We start from the raw sequence: 24,057 nt of genomic DNA, 5'->3' as shown, positions 1-24,057 counted from the left end.
ATGACACAATTCAATGGAATTTAAAAATCATAAATAAATAATCATTTTTAGCATACTTTAATACAACTATATTAGCATTTCCAGTATACAGGCTGACAAGCTTTTTTGAAAAGTAGAACTTGAAGTCACAGAAATTTTCAATATTTCTTTTATTAAAACTATTCATGCAAAATTCACTTGGTAGATGACTTTAAAACCTGAAAAACTAATTTGCTAGTTCCTTTTATCATCTTAATTGATAAGAAGGCATGACAATTGGAAAAAAACAGGGAAATTAATGTGGCTGCCAAACTTGAGCCAATACTTTTGAGGAAAAACATGTTCTGATTTTAATGTCACCTTCCTGAGAGCAGCAGCAGCGTTTCATGCTCAGGGGTGGCATTGTGTCCTAACCTTTCAATTTTAAAGCCAGCTTCAGTAAGACTATGATCACATCCGGTAATCATTACCAGCTAATTAATATAGATATCCATATTAGCTTGCTCATTTACCTGATACACCACGACTGTCTCTGTTGATTTCTTTGAGATGATGGGCAACTGTTTTCATTAAAGGACACACAGCACCTTCAAGAGAACACAGTGTAATATCTATCGTAAAATGTTATCAAACTAACAGGAATTGAACAATCATGGCAGTTATGGTAAATTGACAGGAACGTTTCTTTTTGTTTCTTTAGGATATGAAAAGAAGCAACAAAGCAAATTACAAAATCTAAACAAGAGCAGATTTTATACTACACTTCCAATAATATAAGCAGATAGAATTTGTATCACATTTTAATTCAGCTGCCTGTGGTTAAAGTTCATATAAACAATATAGCCAGAAGAAAACCATTAAATTCTTACCACATTGTTTCCATTTACAACACTATAAAGCAGTAATATCTGTTCCAAGTTCTTTTTGTATTTTTGATTGCATTACTAGAAAATATTTTCCCCCATTCATGAATATCGAACAATATTTTATTTTGGGTAAAAAAAGCTTGGAAATAAGGTAGAGGAGTAAGTCTGGACCAAAGTATTTTGGAAAGCAAACAGAACATTCTAAATTTTGGAACATGGTAAACTGAGGTTAAATCTAATTGAACCCTTAGATAAGACATTATTATTAGTATGCAAAATAATTATTACTTCTTACTTACAGTAAGCCCTTTATGCTCTTTTTTTAATAGATATATAGGAATGCCCATAGGAAATACAGAAAAATGTTGGTTTTGTGCAGGAGTCAGAAATAAGGCCTGCTATTTAACAAGTTTTGCAAATAGTCGTGCTAAATCCTAAAAAAAATAGCAAGTCAAAGATGACCAGTTATGATATTTGGCCTGTCAACTTATCAAGGACAGAACTTTGTTAGCTGATGCAATTAAAAAGATGTCCAAGGTGTATCTAAAGCTGTTGAACAGTGGAGATCAAGACCCTATTTGAAGCATTAGTTCAATAGAAAAAGTAAGGAATATTCTACAATTAACCTGGAAATCATTTATATTTAAATGTTTTGTAAGAGCATCCAGACCAAATATTGGTATTAAAAATAGCTGTAATCTTAAAGCATGTAAAATTTTTCATTCATTCTGTAGTTATATAGAAAGCACATTAACCTTCAAATACTGCAATATATTTAATAGTGTTGAAGAGTTTTGATCTGGATTAAGAATGGCTAATAGGAAATAACTAGTAAAAGTGAAACTATATCATATAATTCAGTTATAAAGACACCTCCTGATAATATGGTTAATGAAAGCTATGTCAGCTGTTTAAGAATAGACCAGGAGAAACACCTTTTTTTGTAAGATTCATTAAGTTCCATGTTCTTCACATGTAAAATTAATTACAACTAACAACTGACTACTACAAGTAACATCGCAGAGAAAATAGTTTACTTCTAAGGCTCTAAGAGAATAATTTTTTCTTTCCCTTATATAGGTCCATAAATATGTGGATATGCATGTTTTTCCCTGTACAGATAGAGTTTCATGATAAACGAGATGAAATGTATGCATGAAAAACTCTAAATTCCCTTTCCCTAGAAAAGATGCCAAACTGTAAAGAATATTCATGTTGAAAGCTCTGAAGTGAAATCTTTCATCATTCTTGGTTAGCAGGAAGTTTTATACAGTGAGAAAAGCATTTGCTGGAGTTACACAGTAACATAGCAATTTCAATACACCAGTTGATATATACACACGCAGCACGGGAAACAGGTTCACCTTAGATGCCCTTTAGTTTACAAACCTCAACCTTCAATCAAACATGGATTATTAAACTTTAGAATTCTATATAAAGCCACTCTAAAACAATGAATGCTCTTAAGGTACATTTATATGACTATAGCTCTAAGAAATAAGCTGGCGTAAAGGAAGCAATTTATGGCTGAAGTCACAAAAGAATGTCAGACATATATGGACAGATGTTTTTCTTAAATCTATGTGTTTCCTAAGGGCTTTTTTCAAAAATATTCAATAAATTTTTAGGCAGAATTTCTTTTTGGTTAAATTCTTGAAGTACTTATGAGAGCAGAGAGAGAGTACTCATTGCTGATTTTACCCTAAACTGATGTAAGCTTTAGAGAACCTGGGACACAAGTGTGCTTTTCTTTTCAGCATTAACTTACATGAATGTTGAGCAGTGAAAGTCTAAAAAGTTTGAGCCTATTCCCCACAGCCACTTTCTTCCAAGACGAAAAAAGACTCAAGCCTTAATTTTTGTGTTATCCAGATGATAGCAATGATCCCTCACATGCCACAGACTAGACCATGGACCTATTTTTATCAGTGACACAGTCACAGCACAGACAGACAATTTAAGTGGTAATTATTTGTATTCCCCATACCCAGAAGAACTGAAAGAGTTACAGTGAATCTTCTATTGCATGATGCTGATGCCCTCCTTTAGGTCAGTACTATTCCTTTTACCAGAGAGCTAAGGGAAAATGCTCAAATATAAAGACCAAACCCTCTCCATACCAAGACTGACAACTTTCATTACTACAGAGTGATGAAAATTCTTTCTGCAGTTACAGTTTGTATGGTTAACCTCTTCCACGATTTTTAGTACTGCTAACAATCCTGAAATTTTCTTTAGTCTGAGATGAAACAGGCAATTTGCCCATTCAACTTGTGGGCAGCTGAACAAGGTCTACATGAAGATATTCAGGAAAGAAAATAAACAAGATAAACCCTTATTGCTAATCCAGTGGGAAACCATGAACCTATCTGGCCTGTTAAAATACATTACTATAAAATTCACAAAATAGTAAGAAGAACAAGCTTGCATTTATACACTAGATTGCTCTGCACATGATAAAACTGCATCTATGTGAACTGAACTAAAAAATTCATATTAAAACAGTGATATCAATGGTCAAGTTAACTTATCTTTAAATTAATATATTTACCTACCCATACAAAAATTTGGCCTGGATCTTTTTAAATCAGTGAGTTCTAGCTAACAGCTAAAATCAATCCAATAATCTTGAAAATATTAATTTATGCAGACCAAGCAGGTACATCACAGATCATTATCTTCTCTCTCACCACTTAGATTGGTAAGAATTTTTTGTTGGTTTTCTAATGGCATTATGCTTTTAAAAAAAGGAGCATTGCATCTAGACATATTTGTTGCAACATGCAATGGCGCATTCTTAATTCCTGGAATGTTTAGGACACCTGTTGAAGCGCACTGCAACTTCCATCTAGGCACCATGCTCAGCTTTCCATTCCATGCAAACGAGGACAGAAGAGACTGTGGCGTGTGCTTCAGTCTCCCTCTTACAGACATCTCTTGTGTCACTTCCTGAGTGGGAACCGTAACTTCCAATGGGCAGCCTTGGCTTCTCCGGATTAGTGTAACCTGTAATGGCTAGAATCACTTCACAAGTACCCATGTGCTGCTTTATAATTAAACTTCACGTTCAGGGGAAGTTTTTAGCTGCCTTCTACCACCACTGACATGCACATTGCAAAGGCACTGAAGCTTCCAGCAGTAACCATGGCAGGACCAATGAATGTGGCCAAAGAGCAAAGCCCAACCTAATGTATACCCACATCCTGTGTGGACTCAAGCTTCAGGCAGGAACCTATATTACCCAAGATTTTTCCCATACTTTTACTGGATCAGGCTTCATAAACATATAGACATAGGCAGCCTCTTCACAGCTAGCCACACACTTGCAAATATCAGCAATGATATCTGATGAGTCCACCACAAACTTATTCGTACTGAAGATAAGCAGATCCAGCTGGCTTGCTTCAAAAAAGGTCAAGAATTCAGATCTCCTACATATCTGTAGCCTCAAGTATACAGGCACCAAGAAATAAGACGTGATTTTTTTTTGTTTTTTTGTTTTTGTTTTTTGTTGGTTTTTTTTTTTGTAAAACAAGGAATTTTATATTTGATATTTTACTCTGTAAAGATTATATTACATTAAAATATATGTGTTAATTAGGAAAAGGGGGGGAAGAATGAAGGAAACATGATACAGTAAAGAAGTCAACTTCAAGTCTGGTGACTATTCAGATAGTTATGAAGTAATGCAACAGCACTGGCAGGCAGAAATAAGAAATCCAAGCAACAGGGTTCAAAATTAAGATACGCATGCTAGACCCCTGGAGAACTATATCCTTCCGTGAAGAAGAGTAAGTAGTGAAAAGCAGGACTTCATATTATTTCATACAACCAGCACTTCACCAAGGACTTGCATGACTAGCTCTGTGGCCTTGTACAATGGAGTACAGTGGACAGGGGAGGAGCTATGGATACCATCTGGATTTCAGCAAGGCTTTTGACATGGTCCCTACAATACCTCTGAATTGTAGAGGTTGGGATTTGATGTGTGGGCTGCTTGGAGGTTGATGAATTGGTTTGACAGTCACATCCAGAGGGGAATGGTCAACTCCTCAATGTCCAGATGGAAATCAGGGACAAGTGGTGTCTCATTTGAGACCAATGTTATTTAATTAATTAATGACATAGATGAAGGGATTGAGTGTACCCTCAGCACATTTGATGACACCAAGCTGAGTGGTGCAGTTGACACACCTGAAGGACAGCAGGTCATCCAGAGGGAGTAGACAAGCTTGAGAATTGGGCTCATGAGAATCTTGTCAGGTTCAACAACCTCATGAGGTGCTGCACCTCGGTCAGGGCAATGGTCAGTATCAAAACAGGCTGAGCATTGAAGGAATTGAGAGCAGCCCTGACAAGAAGGCTTTGAGAATACTGATGGATAAAAAGCTGGCGATCAGTTGACAGTGTGTGCTCACAGCCCAGAAAGCCATCATATCCTGGGCTACATCTAAAGAAGTGTGGCCAGCAGATCAAGAGAGGTGATTTCTGCCCATCAGCTCTCATAGAACCCCCCACCTTTACTACTGCATCCAGCTCCAGGGCCCCAACACAAGAAAGACATCGACCTGCTGGAACAGGTGCAAAGGGAGCCACAAAAACAATCAGAGAGCTGAGGTATCTCTCCTGAGAGTTAAGGTTTTCAGCCAGCAGAAGAGAAGGCTCTGGGGAGACCTTATTCCAGCAATCCAGCCAGTGGGTCTGTAAAAAAGACGGGTCCAGACTTTTTATTAGGACCTGTTGTGACAGGACAGGGGGTAGTGGTTTTAAATAAATGAGGCTGGATTTAGACTAGACTGTAAAATAATGGTGGTAAAACACCGGAACAAGTAGTCCAGAGAAGTGGTAGATGCCCCATCTCTAGAAACATTCAAGGCCAGGTTGGATGGGAATATCAGGAATATTAACACATTGTATATGAGAGTTACTGCAGAGTCATTATATTGATTTGGAGAAGTATCTAGCTGCACTAAAACATTAAAACCAACAAGCTGAACTGACTTGCATACTTGAAATCACTCACTGTATTTGGGTTAAAGTGCCTATCTAAAATCATGATCTGTAGCCAATACTTTTCACAACACATTCCATGTCAAAAGACAAGGAAAATTCACCATGCCTGATAGTCCCAGGACTTTGTTTATACTACATTTTTCATGGATTAGCAAGTGACTGTAAAAAACAGTAATTATGAAAGAAAGTTGAAAAAGAAACAATGATCTGGAAGTGGGACAGAGTATTAATTTTCTTAATATAAAGCATTCAGGAATGATCAAATTAGAATTTCACATGTCACGATAGAAGGAGCTTACGTCCACAATCAAACCTCAAATATTCCCAATAATAATAAGTTGGCAACATGAAGAAAGTATGCTTGTAGTCAAATCAAAAATATGCCTGTGGAAAACTCCTGAACTCACTCCCCTCATATTTGCTATACTCCATCATGAGAAATGATTTCTTCTTGCTAATGAACACTAAGCATACCAAAACATGAGAACTGAAAGAAATCTCCTATGTGAATCTAATGCTTACTGGCACCCTCAGAGCCCAAGCAGGACTGCTCCTAGAAGATGCAGCATACTCTTTCAGCCTCTGACTCTTCAACATTGGTATTTATTTATTACAGTATTGGCCCAATGAATAAGTCACAAAGTATATTCAGCATGCGTGCTCAGAAAACTCTCCCCTACATATGCACACAAGTCAATCTTTCCCCTTCTTTCCACTTCTTTCTCTCACCACCCTCAAATTAACTCTAGTCTACCTTTTTCCATGTGATTGAAGCCATTTCTTTACATTTGAGTAGATCGGGTGAGAAATGTGCTATCTAAATGTGCTTTGCTAGAAAAGCTTCAATTTTAGCACAGAGAAATAAATGCTATGCATATGTCGATGAAGGAAGGAAATCAAAAAGATAGTCTAGGCAGATATTGAAGGACAGATGCTGATTTAAACAGAACTTGTACATGGGAACAAAGGCCGAAGAGTGACTGAATGCAAGATATGAAAAATGAAAAAAACCCCTTTAGATATTACTCTCTTCATAAAGAAAGCACATTTCAAATTTGTAACGGATTCATCTGCATACAAATTATCAAACTGAAACAAGACAACTTTGCAAGAGAGGACTTGGTTCAGCAGAACAGAGCAGATTAACAGAAGTTTGGCAGAAAGGTCTGTACCACTTTCACTGCTGCTCTGCCGCTGGGTCCATTCTTTCCCAACTCCTGCTTTCTGGTCTATAACTTGCATTTCTTTTTTGGATGGTAATCACCCCTGCAAACTATTGTAGAGTCTTCTTCCTGTTCTCAACTGGAGTTTAACGCTGGGCTTAACTCACGCACCTGCTGTTGGCAGAGCTGTTCAAGCTGGCAGCTATCGACTCACCATCTGCCTGTACCACCACAAACTGAAGAAGCCTCTTTCAAGTGCACATCCTCAGTTATTCACAGGAGAGGTTCAATCTCTCCTTTTCTTCCTAGCAGTTCGGTTGGACCCATATTTGATCCATTTGTAGCAATCAGGCTAAGGAAAACTGCAACTTCACTGCTGGCTGCTTAGCTACAAACTTCTAACAGAATGTAATGCACAGTTCAGGTGCACTGTTTATTCGCAGTTCAGCATATCTGTCACATTTTCTGTGGCTGGCCCAACTTTTACTAAGGCATCATTTCATTTGGGAAAAAAAAAAAAATATATATATAAAAGAAAAGAGACAATGCTTCCTGGAATTTTGTTTTAACATTTTTTCAACGCTAGGGAACCTTCTGTACTCGCACCATTTTAGCACTTGAAAAACTTCCCTTCTGCAACCCACCACCTAGAAACGACAGAATAAAACCTATTTTTCTTCTTTCAGACAGAAAGATTTCACAGCTATGATGTAGGCTTGCTCTCTCAGAGGGGTTAAGAATAATTCATCAGCAGAGCACTTAGCCTCACCACCCTAAAAATGTAAGGGGAAAAAGACTTTGACTTAAATTCAGGCTCTTCACAACGCATTATTATTACCTCAGAGCCCACACATTACGCTTATTATTTATTCATTATTGCTGCTTATAGTTTCCAGGGGTACTAAAAGGATTCTTTTCCTCATTATGGACTTCTAAATTTCTTGGGCCTGAGTTATTGAGATTCAAAGTTGTTGTATATGTGTAGTTTCTATTATCTTTCATAAGATTTCTGGAAAGGAACAGCATTACTAGGAGCTAATTTTATTTTTGATAAAAAAACCCAACTCAATTTAAATAGCAATAAACATGCTCCCATTGCTAATAATTATAGAAAAATTATAATAAGTTTAAGTATTTGCTGAGGCTGAGTAATTCTAAAAAACTGATTTTCCGTATTTGACAAGCACATATGATGTGTCTTTAAGACAGAATTTACCAAGTTCTGGAGAGTTAATGTAGATTTTAAGTGAGAGCACTAGACAACATGTGGAAAGTAAGAGAAAGAAGCAAATAGAAATATGAGAAAATTTGCAGAAGACAGGTAACAGCTTTTAAATTAATATCTTTCTATTCCTTTCCCCCATCTTCTTAGGAAAAAGGATTTTTTTTCACTATGTGTGAAACATATGCCCAATCTAGCGATTAAGTATAGATGTGGTTAACATGAGCATCAGATTGTTTAGGTCAATGTGATAACAAGTCTGCTCTAATAAAGCCACATGATTTTGTTCACAAAAGTTTTGCAAACTCTGATTTATAGTCTTGTTTTGTATGGTAGGAAAAGTACAAAACGAAACTCCTAGGAACTACAATTACCTCCAAACATGAATCTTCCAAGCACAGGAAGCAGAAAGGCTGCTTTGGAACTGCTGCAAACTTAGGTCTTTCCGAAAGGAGATTTAAAACAACCTTGTATAGTTTTATCTGTTCATATTGTTTCTTCTCCATGTGCTCTTGTTATTTACTAAAAATTTTCAGTACTGAGATTTACACCTTTGGTCTCTGATGGGCAAGAAAAGTGGAGTACCTGTCTGGTCACCGACAGCCACAGAAGTAGAAACAGGAAGGAGGAAGACTGCCATACAAAGCCAAACTATGCAGGATCCAATGTACTTCATTTCCCCCTGGACACATGTGAACAAACAGCAATAAATCTGAAACAAAAAATAAGCATATTCAGAACAAGCTCATCTTATTCTTCTCAAATCACCTTGTCAGAAAACTACAAACAAGAACTTCTTAACTGTGAAGAGGAAGTTGCTAGTCACATACAAGTGTGTAATTTATCTGTTTAAGGAGCTACGAAAAAGATTTATGCTAGTTTGGAAGTAGATGATAAATATACTCTGTTTTAGTTCTTTATTAATATACTCAGAAGTAACACTTTAGAAATACTAACTTGGAGATTTTAATTGTAAAGGCACTGAATGTTCATTTCATTAGTAATTACTAATTTTCTTTGCTATTCCTCCCCAAATTATTTTTCAATTTTCAACATATTAGCTATACTGTTTGATGTCACAACAGTTACAATGACTGCTGAGGTATTCCTCAAATGGAACAAAGGCAACATGCAATTGTTTGAGTTTAACTACAAAATGTGGTATTTCTCCACCTTGCAAAGTGCCTAGAGCAGCCAATATTGAATTTCCAGTTTAAATCTCACAAAAGTACAAGCTTCAACAACACAAACTGGTACTATCATTAGAGGACAAAAGCTTCCTTCTAAGCCAACTGCGACGTATAAACACACGTGAATGTAATGCAACACAGAAAAAGTCTAATATGTTTCTAATCACATTTTCTGTAAGAAAAGCAAATCACATACCTAAGATGCAATTTTTATAATTATTTTCGCAAGGTACCTTATTCATCATCAAAGCCATTCTGTCATGTCACTACAACTCCATCACGATTAACTTTTCTAGCCTTCCCACCGGCAACAAACCGAATACACGTTCAAATAAATTATCTTTTTTTTTTTTTCCTGCACCTGCTATACAAGCAGGCATCGGGAATTCAGTAGAACTGCCGCTCCGGAGGTCTGGTTTTCCGAAGGGCTCTGATCACCAACACCGCCACCCCCTCGCTGCCGCCGCACCTCCGGGCTTGGGTGCTCCAGGAGGCTCCGCTCCCTCGCACAGCCGGCGCACCGTGGAGCGACCCGAGCCCTCGGCGGCACAGACCAACTCGGCAATGCCGGCAGCTTCGCTTCCCTTGGATCGAGCCGCGTTTGCCGCGCTGGAGGGAGGGTTCAGCCCTCCGGGCGGGAAGGCGAGCGGGCAGCTCCCCGGCGCGGCTGGGCGGGCGCCCGGGCAGCGCCCCCGCCCCGCCGCCGGAGCCGCTCTCGGCTCCGCGCCTCGCCCCCGGCCCCCGCCCCGGGCTGCTCCGCCGCGCCCGCCCCGTCTCCCCGGCCCCTGCCTGGGCGCCGGGAGCCAGGGGAGCCCGGTGAGCAAGCGGGGGGCAGGCGCTCGCCACCGCTTCCTCCGCAGCCGCGGGGCCGAGCGCGGCCAGGAGCCCCCCGGGCCGGCGGCGCCTGCGAGCGGGGCAGCCCCGGGGCCGCGGGGCGCTGCGGCCGCACCTGCGCCGGGCCGGCAGGTGAGGGGCCGGGGCGGCGGGCCGGCCCCAGCGGCTCGGACTCGGCTCGGGCTCGACCCGCGGCATCCCCGGGCTGTGCCCAGCGCTGCGGGCGGCGCGGTGCCCCCGCCCCGCAGGGCACTGCCCGCCCGCGCCGCCGCTCACTCACCAGCGCGCTGCCAACGGCGGGCAGGCCGGCCGGCACCCCGGTGACTGCAAGGTAGGTGTTTAAATGGAAATATATGCGCAATCAGCATCGGGGCAACTCGCAACAGCTTAATCAGTTTAGTAAATTACTGCTCATTTAGCGGGGCTGTTTTTATTTGCATATCTATGCGTGGAGCTATAGTCACCCACTATCATGCACAGTGTATTTACACAACCATAAGCAGAATACTATAGCACAGGCTGATTACAGTATGTTAAAAACTTGCAGTATACATCATGTTTATATAAGATATAGTTTATATTAGCAATGACAAACTTAAATGACAAACTGGGAAATCAAAACCAAAAACCCCTGAACAAAAACACCACAAAACAAGCCAGGAATAGTGTAGTGTGTGTGAGTGTGCACATGTAAGATGTTTAGATAACTGACTGCAAATAATGAGTGGCTTACCTTTAATTTTTTTTATTGGTGTGTCCCCCAGAAGCACTGGAAATGCCTGTACAGAGCTGCTGTAGTGCCGAGGAGTTGCTGGAGTGAGTCTCCAAAGAGTGGTAGAGGGGGATGCAGCTCTGTCCTTATTAGTCTCACAGTGTGACCCTCCCACTCCGTGAGCACAGAATACTCTGCAAGAAAGAGCAAACAGCCACCCAGACACAGATTTTACATAATCATATGTGTACATCCCCAGTCAGGTAACCATGTAAGAAATGTTTGGGTTTTTTTTCTCCTTCCCCCACCTCTCTAAAAAGCACCCTCTCAACTGTTCCATAAATTAAACAGCCATGGTATGAATGCATGAATGAAAGAGTATCTGGTTTCTAGCTGTGAAGAACAAATTATGTACATTGCTACACTGGCAGAAACTAGCTTTTATCTTCTAAGTGTAAGCGTATTTTAATTTTATGTACTTTTATATATTTCATCATAAATTTAAAAATCAACCATGCAAGAAACCAAGAGAGTACACCTATTTATGGCACTGATGCTGTGATGCACAGTGAATTACAGAAATTTGTTTTGCCTTTTAAAATCTGTCATTTACAAACCTGAATGTTCTTGCACTTGTAGTGTCATCTATCTGTGGTGAAATGATGAGAATGAGCACTGACACTGGCTCTTATCTGAATGTGCCAAACTGCACTTTTGTCAGGTTCTCCAAGTGCGCCTGTGGCAGTTTTCTGTATTTCACTTAAAGATGTGAACCAGATAACCGGACAGAGAGAAGTAAAACAACCAGAAACAGATGTACAGAAGACAGAGAGTAGGGCTTAATTATATAATTTATATTTTATATATATATATCCAAGACATATTTTACCTTTTTCTTGTAAAATCATTCTGGTGGGAGGAAAAAAAAGAAGGTCGTCATAGGACAATTTATCAGCTTAACATCAATTTAGCCAATTGGTCTTCAGATCAGAAAATATATAGGGTAAACTTTTTCCTACCCCCAGCTCCCATACCCCAAATCCTCCCACCCACTCAGCAGATTTTGGAATGTGTTTCCTCATTTCAGTCAAGATAACTAGCCAGGATAACCAACAAATCACATGGAAAGACATGATTATCTTCCTGGTTTGAATTTCAAAACAGTTGTTGTTCTTCCCAACTTAGAATCACGAGAGAAAGATGAAATTGCAGCTTACGTACACATCTGCTGGGGTGTTTTATTCCACAGCCTTGCCACAGACTTGTGGTGTAACTTTAGGCAAGTCACACTTCTTGCTTGCTCATTCTGTAAATTATAGAAAGTAAAGCTGTCTTACCTCTCAGGGTGAGGTGTAAGAGCCCATTCCCACAGCTGACAAATCATCGGAGCACTCTTCTTCTCCTTCAGACTGTTCATTTGATAAAGGCTTCAATGTTGGGCCATAATTCTGTGTTTCAGAGTTGTGACATCCTCAGTTAAAAGACCCTTTGTGAAAGCTCTGCCCCTAGTAAAAAGCGTCATTTTTTATTATTTGAGATGAACTGCATTTCTCATTGCTGTTGCAAGCTACAAAATTCTGGGTTTTTTTAAACTTCGTTTTACATGTCCTAAATACCTGGATTCATCTACCTTACATGAATATAAACAATCTTATTAATTTCAATCAAGTATAAGCTCTAAGTAGCTAAGCATTTTAATTGCATACGGGCTTGCACATACAGTTTATCCTTTAAAGAAATATTTCTGCCTCTTAAAATTTCAGTAATGCTTCAAGGTCCAAACCCAAATACAGTCTTCATTTCCCGTGAAGCAATAATGAAACAATTCCTAAACCAAGGATGTTGCTTCCCTTGCAAAATACTGACACTACAGATGGAAAACTAAATACCTTATTTGGACCATGTCAACTTTAAAAAAACTTCACATCTGCATGAAAGCAGTAAGTTGCAGAATTAGAAACTGCTACAACCTCCCCTGACTAACACATACGCTTCCTGTAGTCTCGGCCAGATCTTCAACTAAACAGGATTATTCCAGTTCACATAAATCAAAGGAATTGCAGTGATTTATACTAGTTGAGGAGCCCCACATTAGGGACTGCCATCATATGTATTTATGGACAACACTGTTCACATTATTAAAAACAGTTTAAACGACTAGTGACATGAAAATTGGGAACAAGAAAAACCTTGCTATTTAAAAACCTCTGTCATGACCTCCAAAAAAAAAGGCTTCTGTCTGCCTCCCATAATATAAGAAGCAAAGCCACAACTGGTCACACGTCTGTTGTTGCCACTATGATCTTAGAAATCCCAAAAACTTCCTCACCTGCAGTTACTGATGCACTCCAGAGAAAATGTCTGTACATTATCTTATCTGCTTTAAATCTGGGAAGTACTGGAAAAACTGATAATCTAAGATGAAGCAGCAGTGATGCCTTGAGCAAATGGATGATATCCCATCTTGTCTTTGCAGCAACATTTTTCCAGCTATCTCAGTTTAGCTAAAGCACAGAGAAGACAGAATTAGACCTGGATCCAGGAAAGAGTCAAGACAAACACACCAAGAAGCAGAAAGTAGAGAAATTTAGGTTTGAAGCCATACTTAGCACAGACATGCAGAGAACGTTCCATCTCCTGTGCCAAGGCGAAACTGCTCCACTGAACAGCTTTTACTACAACTGCAGTTGCAGGCAAGATGCAGGGGGAAAAGGTGAGAGAATAGGGGGGCTAAAGCACTGACTTATTTTTGCAGAAAACTTTTCTTTATTGCTGACACTCACTTTCACCCTTTGTTACTTTTTTGTCATGATTAGATATCCAAACCAGCCAAGTTGCATAATTCGCTCTGTCTGCGCGGTGTTAACAGATTTGTCTCCATCTTGTTAGACCCACATTTTAAACTGTTCCTTACAACAATACATATCCAAGAATGAAGCTGTAAACTTGGACAAAACTCTTTGAAAGCAGCAGTATCCTACTTGAAAAAAAGTTTGTAAAAGGAGATTAGTTTGAAACGCCTTTACCACACAAATTCTCACTGAATGTAGTGCTCAGTATTTCTGTTCCATTGTGTAAGCCCTTATGTGGCATTGTTGCTTGCCAGATGATCCTTTCTGCCCTCTGCAAGATTTGCTGGTCACGACAACTGCATTCCACTGAAGCAATTAAAATATAAATGCTTTTAAATACACGAGACTGAACTATGGTGAACTTAGACGAAACAGGTGGAATCCCAGCTCTGGGGAAGTTAATGGAAATTTTGACATCGATGTAAATGGGGCAAAAATGTCACTCAAATGAGGGCACTTTGGCAAAAGCTACATGAAAAGGGAATTATTTATATGCATGTGCACACATACTAAGCACTCATAAGCAGCAAAACCAACAGAAAAGCTGGATGTCACTTCGTTTCTGCTATAGGAGACAAAACGGAAAAAAACTAACTGCTACTTCTTCTACTGCATACTTAAGCAGCACTCAGATTTTCATTAGAGGGGCCAAAATAACTCAAAAAATGCAGACAGAATACTTATCGTTACAGTTTTGTGATATTTGTTGTCTTAGCTCAGGCATTTTCTTCACTCTTTGACACTTTACACATGTCTTAAAACAACCAATTGCTAGTAAATATAATGGTACAGCAACCAAAAAAAAAAAAAAAAAAAAAGGAAAGGTACATTCTTTATCTTGAATTCCAATGCCAGTGATAAACCTAATCTCAAAAAAATAATAATTCACAATGTTTAGTGTTATCTGATCCTAATATGTTTCATATTTTTGAAAGTGGTATTTTAATTCAAAATATATACAATTCAAATACAATCAATGTAATGACATATTGCTTATATTTACCACTTGCAAACATGTCAAAAGCTTTATCATATGCTTTGAATGGTATTCATTAATATTCCAGAAAAATATGTTTCTCAGTATATACTACTCTTTAAAGTGTTAGTTCAAAAATTCAAAACCTAAGTTGTTCGAACCTGAAATACTTCTGGATTTGTAGCATTCAATAGAACATCAGTCTAGTTTTAGAGAAACAATGCTAAGAATAACAGCATTAAAATGTTCCTTATCTAGTAAAAGGCATACTTTCCTTTTTCTTCCTATTAATAAATATATATTTATATACACATATGGCCATGCCCTGAACAGCTTGCCACAAGTTCTACTGTTTCATGAACCAAAGACATACACAATAAAAAAACCCCTAAAGTTTACCACAGTTCTTCTTGCCTTGATACAGAATCCGCCCTACCTGTAAAGCAGAAAATGCATGCCTTTTGGTGGCTTTTGTATTGCACAAGAAAACAGTAAGTGGTCAAACATCTAATTTAGGAAGAGAAGAGCTGAAAAAAGATTTTCCAAAACAAGTCAAAGCACATCTTCTGGCTTGTTTTAGATTGAAGTATCCATATATCATTAAAAGTCATTAAACATAATGAAAAGGTCATGGCCGGGTTTTAGGCAGCTTTCCTGGGAAGTAAAGGTGTTTGCCTAATATTTCTTTATGAATATGGTAAAATCCTACACACAGTCTGAAAGCATCTATAAATTAGTAAAATGTGTTAATTTAAAATTTATAATGCAAATGATATAATGACAAAGGAAGGTCAATAGCAGAAAAGGTATCAGCAAAGTTTAAGATCCTGCAAATAAACTAGGCTGTATAAGACCTGCAGGTTTAATGGGCAGTGTTATTTCAGCTCAGAGAATATTCTGTGCCTGTTTTCTTTTAACTTCAGCAAGATGAAGCATAGACTTTAAATTGTAACAAAGATGCCTAAGAATTCTCAATCATCAATATTAGCCAGTATCCCCTACTGTTGTGTAATTTCTAGCCAGCTAATTTGCCCAAATAATATTTAAAAATGGAATACTACTATGATAAATAACCCACTTTCTAGGTCCACTTATAAAGAGTTTCAAATTTTAGAAAGTAACTTCTTTAAATTTGTGTATGCCATACCAACTGATATTTAGTGAACATCAGTTTTATCAACATAGTAGCTACAATTATATTAACACGTCCAGGATTCTGAGTTCCTGCAGAGCTATTTACTATTTTTCAGTGCTCAATCTCAATACTGTCAAGCAACATAAAAAATGAAATATTAAAATGACAAGTATTTTATTTATATTTATTGCTGAATAAATAGGCAGAATAATCTAGAAAGTCTCAATAAGTGCATATTTAATCTGTATCTCTGCATTCACATACTTTATTTGCCTCCCATCTAGGAGTAATATTCTCAGGGTTTAACCATTATACTTTTAAGAAAGTAGTTTTGTAGATTTATGTAAGCTTGTTGTGTAAGCCTAGAGCTATCTAGTTACGGTCTCTGATTTAGAAGAACCCTGAATTCAGTAGCATCTAAAAGACTGCAGCTAGAAGTAAGACTGAAGTGCATGCAAAAAGAGAAAAAAAGATCTGGCTGTCACACGCCCTCTAAACAGCCTACTGACCTATACATGTTGCAAGTCAACATCCTGTATCACCCTGTGCATTTATGAATTTTTGGGAGCTAAGGATTTCAGCACTAATAGAAGATGACAGTCCAAAGGCAGAACCTATCAGACCGTGTTTGCATAACTATTTGTGTGTTCATGCACTGTGAATCAAATAAATTTTCCTGTTTTCTAGGAATGCAAATTCCAGTGCTACCTCATAGAAAGGCCACTATTTAAATAAATGGAAGGTTCTTAAAACAAATGTAGCCATGTAATGTATAAAGAGTAACATTTGCCTCAATCTCTAAATTGTTTATTTTTGTCATGTCAGAACTGGTTTGTACACAATGGAGAAAGTTAATTTTGGAGCAAGGCCAAGTGATTTAGCATGAACATGCCATTTTGATGAAGCCCAGAGTTGCTACAAATTGCTTTGGTTTCTTCCCTTTCTGGTAAGTGGAATCCAGATAAATCTTGTTAGTAAACTGTGTACTTAATCCTGCCAATTAGCCATTGACTAATTGTGTTGGAACCAATTATTAATGCTGGAACCAACTACGTTCAAACAGCTTAGACTGGCAACTGTTTAGTGAGGTCATATTTTTATGACAAACGTTCACATCCTGACCTTCTAGGGTAAGCACATGATGGGAAGGGAAGGGAAGGGAAGGGAAGGGAAGGGAAGGGAAGGGAAGGGAAGGGAAGGGAAGGGAAGGGAAGGGAAGGGAAGGGAAGGGAAGGGAAGGGAAGGGAAGGGAAGGGAAGGGAAGGGAAGGGAAGGGAAGGGAAGGGAAGGGAAGGGAAGGGAAGGGAAGGGAAGGGAAGGGAAGGGAAGGGAAGGGAAGGGAAGGGAAGGGAAGGGAAGGGAAGGGAAGGGAAGGGAAGGGAAGGGAAGGGAAGGGAAGGGAAGGGAAGGGAAGGGAAGGGAAGGGAAGGGAAGGGAAGGGAAGGGAAGGGAAGGGAAGGGAAGGGAAGGGAAGGGAAGGGAAGGGAAGGGAAGGGAAGGATCAACAGTCCTGACTTCAGTGTTGATCCAGTCCCCAGTCTGATGCACCCAGACTTCGTAGAGATGCGTTTTTGTTGCCCTTGCAGCCCTTGTAGCCCTAGAGTTAAATTTCTTTATAGGTAGATCAGTTAGCATGTGCAATTTGTTCTTCTAGACCTTTCTGGAAATGGGTTGGAGGGTTTCAGGGATCTTGGGTGGTTTTGATCCTCCTTTACAGTCCATGCCAGCTTCTTCACCTCATTCCAGTGCCAGTGCCATTGTACTGATCTCCAGGAGCCAAAACAAGGACATTTTTCTCAGAAAAGCGCTGTCTCACCTCATTATGCCCACCGCTCTTCTCCAGCCACATCTTGTTCTTTGTCACAGTGTATTGTTTCCAGCAATCCTTGGTTGGCTCCACCACTATCAGTTCGTGAGGCATACACATGAGCTCCTTATCTTCTGGGCTTCTACCAGGGGAAGACACTTTTCAGAAAGAAACAACATTTTTTTAAACAAAATTCTGTTTGTCAAATTTTTTTTAGTATGAATAATCATAGCTTGACATGCTTTCAAACCTATTTATGAAGAACTAATTCTGGTTCATGTGTTAAAACTAAAAGGTCATATTTGTTAAAAAATAAGAACTCACAAACTGTTCTAGGACTGAGTTGCTGCAATATTCATCAGCAACACTGAGCTTGTCTCTCCTGTTTCAATCAATATCCTTCCATTTCCCAGGACTTAGAATAGAGGTTACTTCTTTAAGGAACTGTTAATGAGTTACAGATACTTCACTGGTCTTTAGGGAACTTTAAAATTTACTTCAAGAGAGGATTTGATGCCTGGAGAATAGAAAAAAAAATAGGCTAAAACAGAATACACTAAGCATGTTGGCAGGAGTGAAAAAAAAAACCAACGCAAATCAAACAGAAAAAAATCCAAAAAACCCTAACCACAGAAGGCCTGTAAGAAGAAGAATACATAACCAAAAACAAGAGCTTGCATGAGGAACACATTTCTTCTTACGCGGGATTTATCATTCCCACAGAATTATTTCTTGCAATCAGAACCTGGGTTTGACTGCCAAGTTAGACTAGCCTAGTTCCAAATGACAAATCTGGCAAGCCTCCTTCACAGTCCTCCCTGGTAGTGAGCTTCACTACATAAATCAGTGGGAGTCTGAGTGTATCCCATGGCTGCCTGTGGTACGCCACAGCAAACCCCTGGAGAAGTGTTACCAGGGCACAGAGAAAGAAGCTCTCTACATCAAAGCACACTTCAGCAATTACAGCAAGACAAAGGATTACACACATTCACTTGATTTTCTGTGTTCCTGTGGTGTGAAGACCACAGAGCTAATAAACCAAAACTAATTTAATCACAAGTTTAAATCCAGCTTTGTCAGTTACTTCAGGCCAAAGGAATTGTGGAAGTGAATTACGCTGCTGTCTACACATGTAAGCAAACAGCAAATGGGGTGAAACCTGAATGCAAGTCATGTGAGGCAGCTGAGATGTCTAAACTAAAGGTGTAATTTCCCTTGGAAAATACAGATTTGGGGTCTATTCTTTATAAGTGTCTCTTTTGCTTTTAGAGTGACAATGTTTTTCACTTCAATATGCCACCTTAGTTGCTGAACTGAATCTGGGCATGGTTAAAGGTTTTATAGAATCAGTGGACTTTCAACCAGTTTAGATAAACTTTACGACCAGCATGGATTTTAGATATCTTTAGGTAAGGTAGTCTTATGCACTTATGTTGTTATATTTATATTTTTTTATGACTAACAGTTAACTGCAAAAATTACCTAGACTACTACAACACATTTTTATAATTATGTAATTTTTTCACAAAGTAAATTGTGCTGATACTAATAAACTGAGTCAAATTCGATGTACAGAGGACTGAAATGAGTATCCCACAAGCATTGCCTGCAACAGATGTGATTAAATAAGAATTTTCAATTACATCTATATAAAGGCCTTCCATTTACATTTGGAGCAGCTCTCCTTAAGAGTTTCATTAAGACAAACTTAGCTTGGCCTGTAGCAAAGGTGTGCATATCCTTTTTTAGATGTAATTTAACTTTATTATCTAAGAGATGATAAAAGTTTAAGTAGCACTTTCAGTGGGGGACTTCCACTCCTATGATTTTTTCAGGCTATTATGAATAAACATGAAAATTCATAAAAGAACATTCTCCACTTGTATTTTAGATGTACATCCCAGGGGGTACTGAGAGGTAGTCATAACTGCTCAGATCCCCACCTTACTGTAATTTCTCATGTCAGAAGTTAATTCAGAAGTCTGAAATACTTCTCAGTCTATACCACTGCCATCACTTTGAGTTCAAAATCTGTCCCATCAAACTCCCCAGTCCTCTGCCTTGCCTGCATGACGACAGCTGTCTCTAAACTGGAGACAAGGCAAGGAAAACCATGCAAGAAAAAGGGGCAGGAGGCAGGATGACATTTACAACACGGGAGGCTATCCCTGCTCACCTATGTAAACTCAGTTAAAATATAAAACATTGAATAATTTAGTGATTTACTACTCTATCTTTGAATTATTTACCAGTATGAGAATCAGGAGCTGAGGCCATAAGACAAAAAGAAAGAAACAGAAGTGAAAATTAAGATACTAGGGTATCCTTTGATATAGGGTAGCCAAATGGGTTGGGCTAGATTCCTTTTCATCTCTTTGTTAAAGAAACACAAGTTAATCTTCATTCAGTCAGACTTATTCAACCTCTTTCAGTATAAAATACTATGCAAGGCAGTTCTTTTTTATGATGTTATCAATTTCAGAGTCCTGTAAGTTTTTCTGTTTATCAGTAAATGGAGACAAGAGTGAAGCATCATTATATGGTTCATTCCAGATTTATAAGTGGGCATGGACCAAAAAACCTTATAAATCAGACTCAGTTAAGGATTGGATCTCACTTTTCTGATGTAGCCAAGGGGTATGCTTTTGATGCCTTAAGAAATATTTAATCCATAATTAAGCCATAATTATGGGGAGCCACAGTTTCCCCAACTTCCCCCGCATTTCAGCTTCTTTTCTCTGAAGTTAAAATATGTGTTAAAATGTCTTCATAACTTTGACAGTTGAGAAGTGCATTTGACAATGATTTACAGAAAACCTATCAGCATAAAGAACAAGAACACCACAAGTCAGGAAAAAATGAAAATAGAAGAAATACCCTTTACTATTAAAATAGCACAATGAGAAACTCCCCTGAAAATAGCTTCATCAACTTAATTTCTGCTTAAATAACACTAAAAAAAGAAGTCATTATGGTTCATTTAAAAACTGAAACATTTTTAAACATATTTTAAAAATCCTTATCTAGAAATAAATTTTTGGCATTCCTTTTCTTACTGTTTTTCCTGAAATAAACTTTCTCCCACAGGACTGATCCCAGTTCCATTAATGACCTTGCCTTCCTCTGTCAGATTTGCTTATTTAGCACATAGTTGTTCTCTCCTGTGCTGCTTGCAGGATGCCACTGCTATATAGCTCCACTGTAGGATCTCACTGGAAAGAATGAACAAAAGAGAACTAGAAAGTCAGTGCAAGTAAAACACCTCTGGTTTTCTGCTGAGCATGGTAAGGTTTTTTTTTATTTAGAGTGAAATTTGGAATTCACTCAATGTCAGTGTATGCTTTGGCATAAACTTCATTTGGGCCAGAATGTCACACCTGCTTTCCATGGCCTCCCTGTAGTGGCTAGTGCTGTGAGTTAGGAGTGTTGGGGACCTCACTCTACGATTTCACTCTAAACAGAAAGTATGACCCATGCTTCCTGTCATCCTCAGAGAGAGCACAATTAAGAAATAAATATACCAGGAAGAGACAGTTTGCTTGGAGTATGATATGCCTTCATCTGTTAAATAGCCTTATGGTATCAAAAATCTTATTTCTATGTACAAAATTGGGCCATTCTCAACTCCTGAATAACAAAGATGGATTGAGGAGCTTTTGTTTTATTTCATCTGTTTTTTGCTACAAAGCACTGTGGTTTTATGGTAGGTGGGTTTTTTGTTTGGTTGGTTTGAATCTTTTTCTGGAACCATTCCTGCTCGTTGACATCAATTAGCAAGCAGAATGCTTGGATGGTGGAAGCTAACACAATGGCAGAGTTGCATGATTAATACCATATAAAGCAGTAAGGCAGCTACACTCCTGCTACTTAGCATTTCTTTCTGTGAAATCCCAACTTTTGTTGAGCCATCACAATGTGTGTGAAGCTATTGTTGCCCCCCTTAAAATGTTTGAATTTTCCAAAATGCTGTATGCTGCTCAGTAATGTCAGCTATTTACTCCCACAAATAAAACCTTGTATTTGATTTCACTATATCATCTTTATCCTGGGCAATCTTAGTCACTCTACAAAAATGGACATACCATTATTTCCTACTCAACAGCAAGCTGTTCACAATGTTTTCTAGACAAGGAAAGCAAAGCCTTGCACTCCATTTAATGATGTTTATCTAGCAGTAATGTGATAGTTTTGCAGCAAGCCAGCTGAGCAAGGTCCAAATTTTAAGGAAACGTTCTAAGTACGTGTGAGAACATTATTTTTTTGATAACTGGAAAATTGGACTGGGAAAAGTAGGATTGAAAAAAATTTTGAAGTTGCTTAGCAATGCCTCATCTAAATTATAACTGCTTATTTTTCAAAAATGTTTGATTAGTCATTACTGTCAAGTAGGCTAGTATGCTACTATCATTCAGAGCTGCTTTATCGTATACAAAAATGTGCACTAAGACCTTGCTTGCAGACCTGCTTTACTTACAAAACCAGTCCAATTTTAGTGACAGTGATATGAATACTCTCAAAAACCAATATAGGTATATCTAGAGAACCCCATTGTGAAGCAGCAAATAGCTACTAACAACAAAAATGAATTATTTCGATTTATTTAGAAATCTATCCTTTGGATGTCAAGTGTGTTTAAAGAAAGTGCTCATATTTTTAACACAGTGGTGTAGTGTTTTATTTGTTTGAATGATGCCAAAAGTCAACACAAGTAAAACCCAAATCAAATAAAACCTGATAACATCTGCAATCGCTAGGACTTCAGAGGTGATTAATGTGAAACCACACATGAGCAAAGATGATGGTGAGTGTAGTAACAAGTCATAATACAAATACTTACACACTGGAAAATGTTTTCCATCAACTTGTAGAATGCTAGAAAATACCACACTCTGAGTATGCTACTTAAAAGAGCACAAAAATAAAAATGAACTAATTTATGAAAGACCAACAAGTGTAAGTTGTCGTAGAAAACAGGGCAAAACATACATACCTGCTAGATGACATCTAGATTGTAGTAAAATTGTAGAGTTTACACAATGGAGACTGAGCACATGGCAAAGTTGAAGTGATACCTAATGTAACAAACAAACTGAAAAGTACCTGATTACACCAGGGAAGGCAGGGAGAACTTTAAGCAATATCTACAACAGAATAACTTTACCAGTGTAAGAGTACTGGTGTGAAGTGCTACAAAAATAGTAATCAGCACCAGGTAATGAAGCAAGTCAGGGCTTGAAAGCCTCCAACAAAGGAGACAACATCTCTGCAGACATCCTGCTCCTCTGTTTGACTGTCCTCATTGTGAAGAGATTTCTTTTCACATCAAGTTGGAATCTCTCTCGTTTCCACCTGTGCCCAGCTGGCATCCACCCATCGTGTACTTTCGAACCACTCAGCTTCACTTTTCTCCATGACCTTGCCCTGTGTGTAGGCTGCTATTAGGTGTCCTGAAGACTTTTCCATGCTAATCAAAGACCACTGCCATGCCAAAAACACACTCCTGTAATAGCAAGCATGCTGACACAGAAAGCAAACTGTGTCTTCTTTGCAGGCTGTGCTTGCTCTACATCTTTAATGCAGCCAACATAGAAAAAACAGGAAGAAGCCAGAAAATGATGATCAAAAAATTTGGCTACCAACATATCTGGGCACGTATTTTCAACTCTTCCTCATGCCAGATTGCCACCACTTCATGCCAGATTCCCACCAGGATTTTTCTTCTCGAAGTGACTAAAAACATGCTTTGTGGGATATTTTGATGTCCTTTGCTTCTACAGAAAGTACAGCCCATGCACATGGTTCTTTTGGGCACTCCTGTTTCCCCTGGTTAAAACATTGGGGACATTGTAGCAAAGAATTACCTTAAACAGAGCAAAATTTCTGGTGCACTTGTTTAATTTGGTGACTATAAAAAAGCAAATAATAACCCAGTGAAAAAACAGAAGTGGAAAGGTTTTTAATATCAAAGCAAATATACAAAATAAATACAAACACATAATCATTTAAGTAAATACCTGCCATGCATCATGTTAAAAAAAAAAAAAAAGTATATTTCTACTATTTTGTACTGAAAAATACTATCTGTATCACTTTTTTGGTGGCAAAAAAAGGCAGACAGAATCCAGCAAGTGAACTCAGCCTCTCTCTCTCTTGCGACAAAGCAAAATAGTTGCTGGAATAAGGGAAGGAGAACAGTCACCAAGATCTGTCAATACATAGAAGACATACAGGATTCTACAAACTCCTATTAGTGTGTCTGTCATGTAACAAATAAGAGACCAATGGAGACTGCAAGATGAAGGTGAAAA

General features: G+C 38.5%; 1 protein-coding gene across 9 annotated transcripts in view; it reads right to left on the bottom strand.

Moving 5' to 3' along the window:
- The window catches only part of COL19A1 (collagen type XIX alpha 1 chain), a 191,583-nt gene extending 173,692 nt beyond the window's left edge, over positions 1-17,891 (bottom strand). For 6 of the 9 annotated variants that reach the window (XM_063389431.1, XM_063389436.1, XM_063389438.1 and 3 more), the window contains exons 1-6: positions 17,759-17,891; positions 13,309-13,483; positions 12,317-12,484; positions 11,001-11,173; positions 8,829-8,955; positions 492-566 (exon numbers count right to left, since the gene is read on the bottom strand). In XM_063389431.1, coding sequence (XP_063245501.1) covers positions 492-566; positions 8,829-8,919 — 166 coding nt within the window. In that variant the 5' untranslated portion in view covers positions 8,920-8,955; positions 11,001-11,173; positions 12,317-12,484; positions 13,309-13,483; positions 17,759-17,891. Of the gene's footprint in view, positions 1-491; positions 567-8,828; positions 8,956-9,794; positions 9,882-9,902; positions 10,035-11,000; positions 11,174-11,868; positions 11,889-12,316; positions 12,485-13,308; positions 13,484-17,758 lie in introns of those variants that run through there. The other 3 variants (XM_063389432.1, XM_063389433.1, XM_063389434.1) reach the window with 3 other exon arrangements.
- Between the last annotated feature and the right edge of the window lie 6,166 nt (positions 17,892-24,057).

This window comes from Prinia subflava, chromosome 2 (genome assembly GCF_021018805.1).
Source record: "Prinia subflava isolate CZ2003 ecotype Zambia chromosome 2, Cam_Psub_1.2, whole genome shotgun sequence".
Lineage (NCBI taxonomy): Eukaryota > Metazoa > Chordata > Aves > Passeriformes > Cisticolidae > Prinia > Prinia subflava.
The sequence above is the reverse complement of the archived record's forward strand: the minus strand, read 5'-3'. Positions and strand labels throughout refer to the sequence as shown.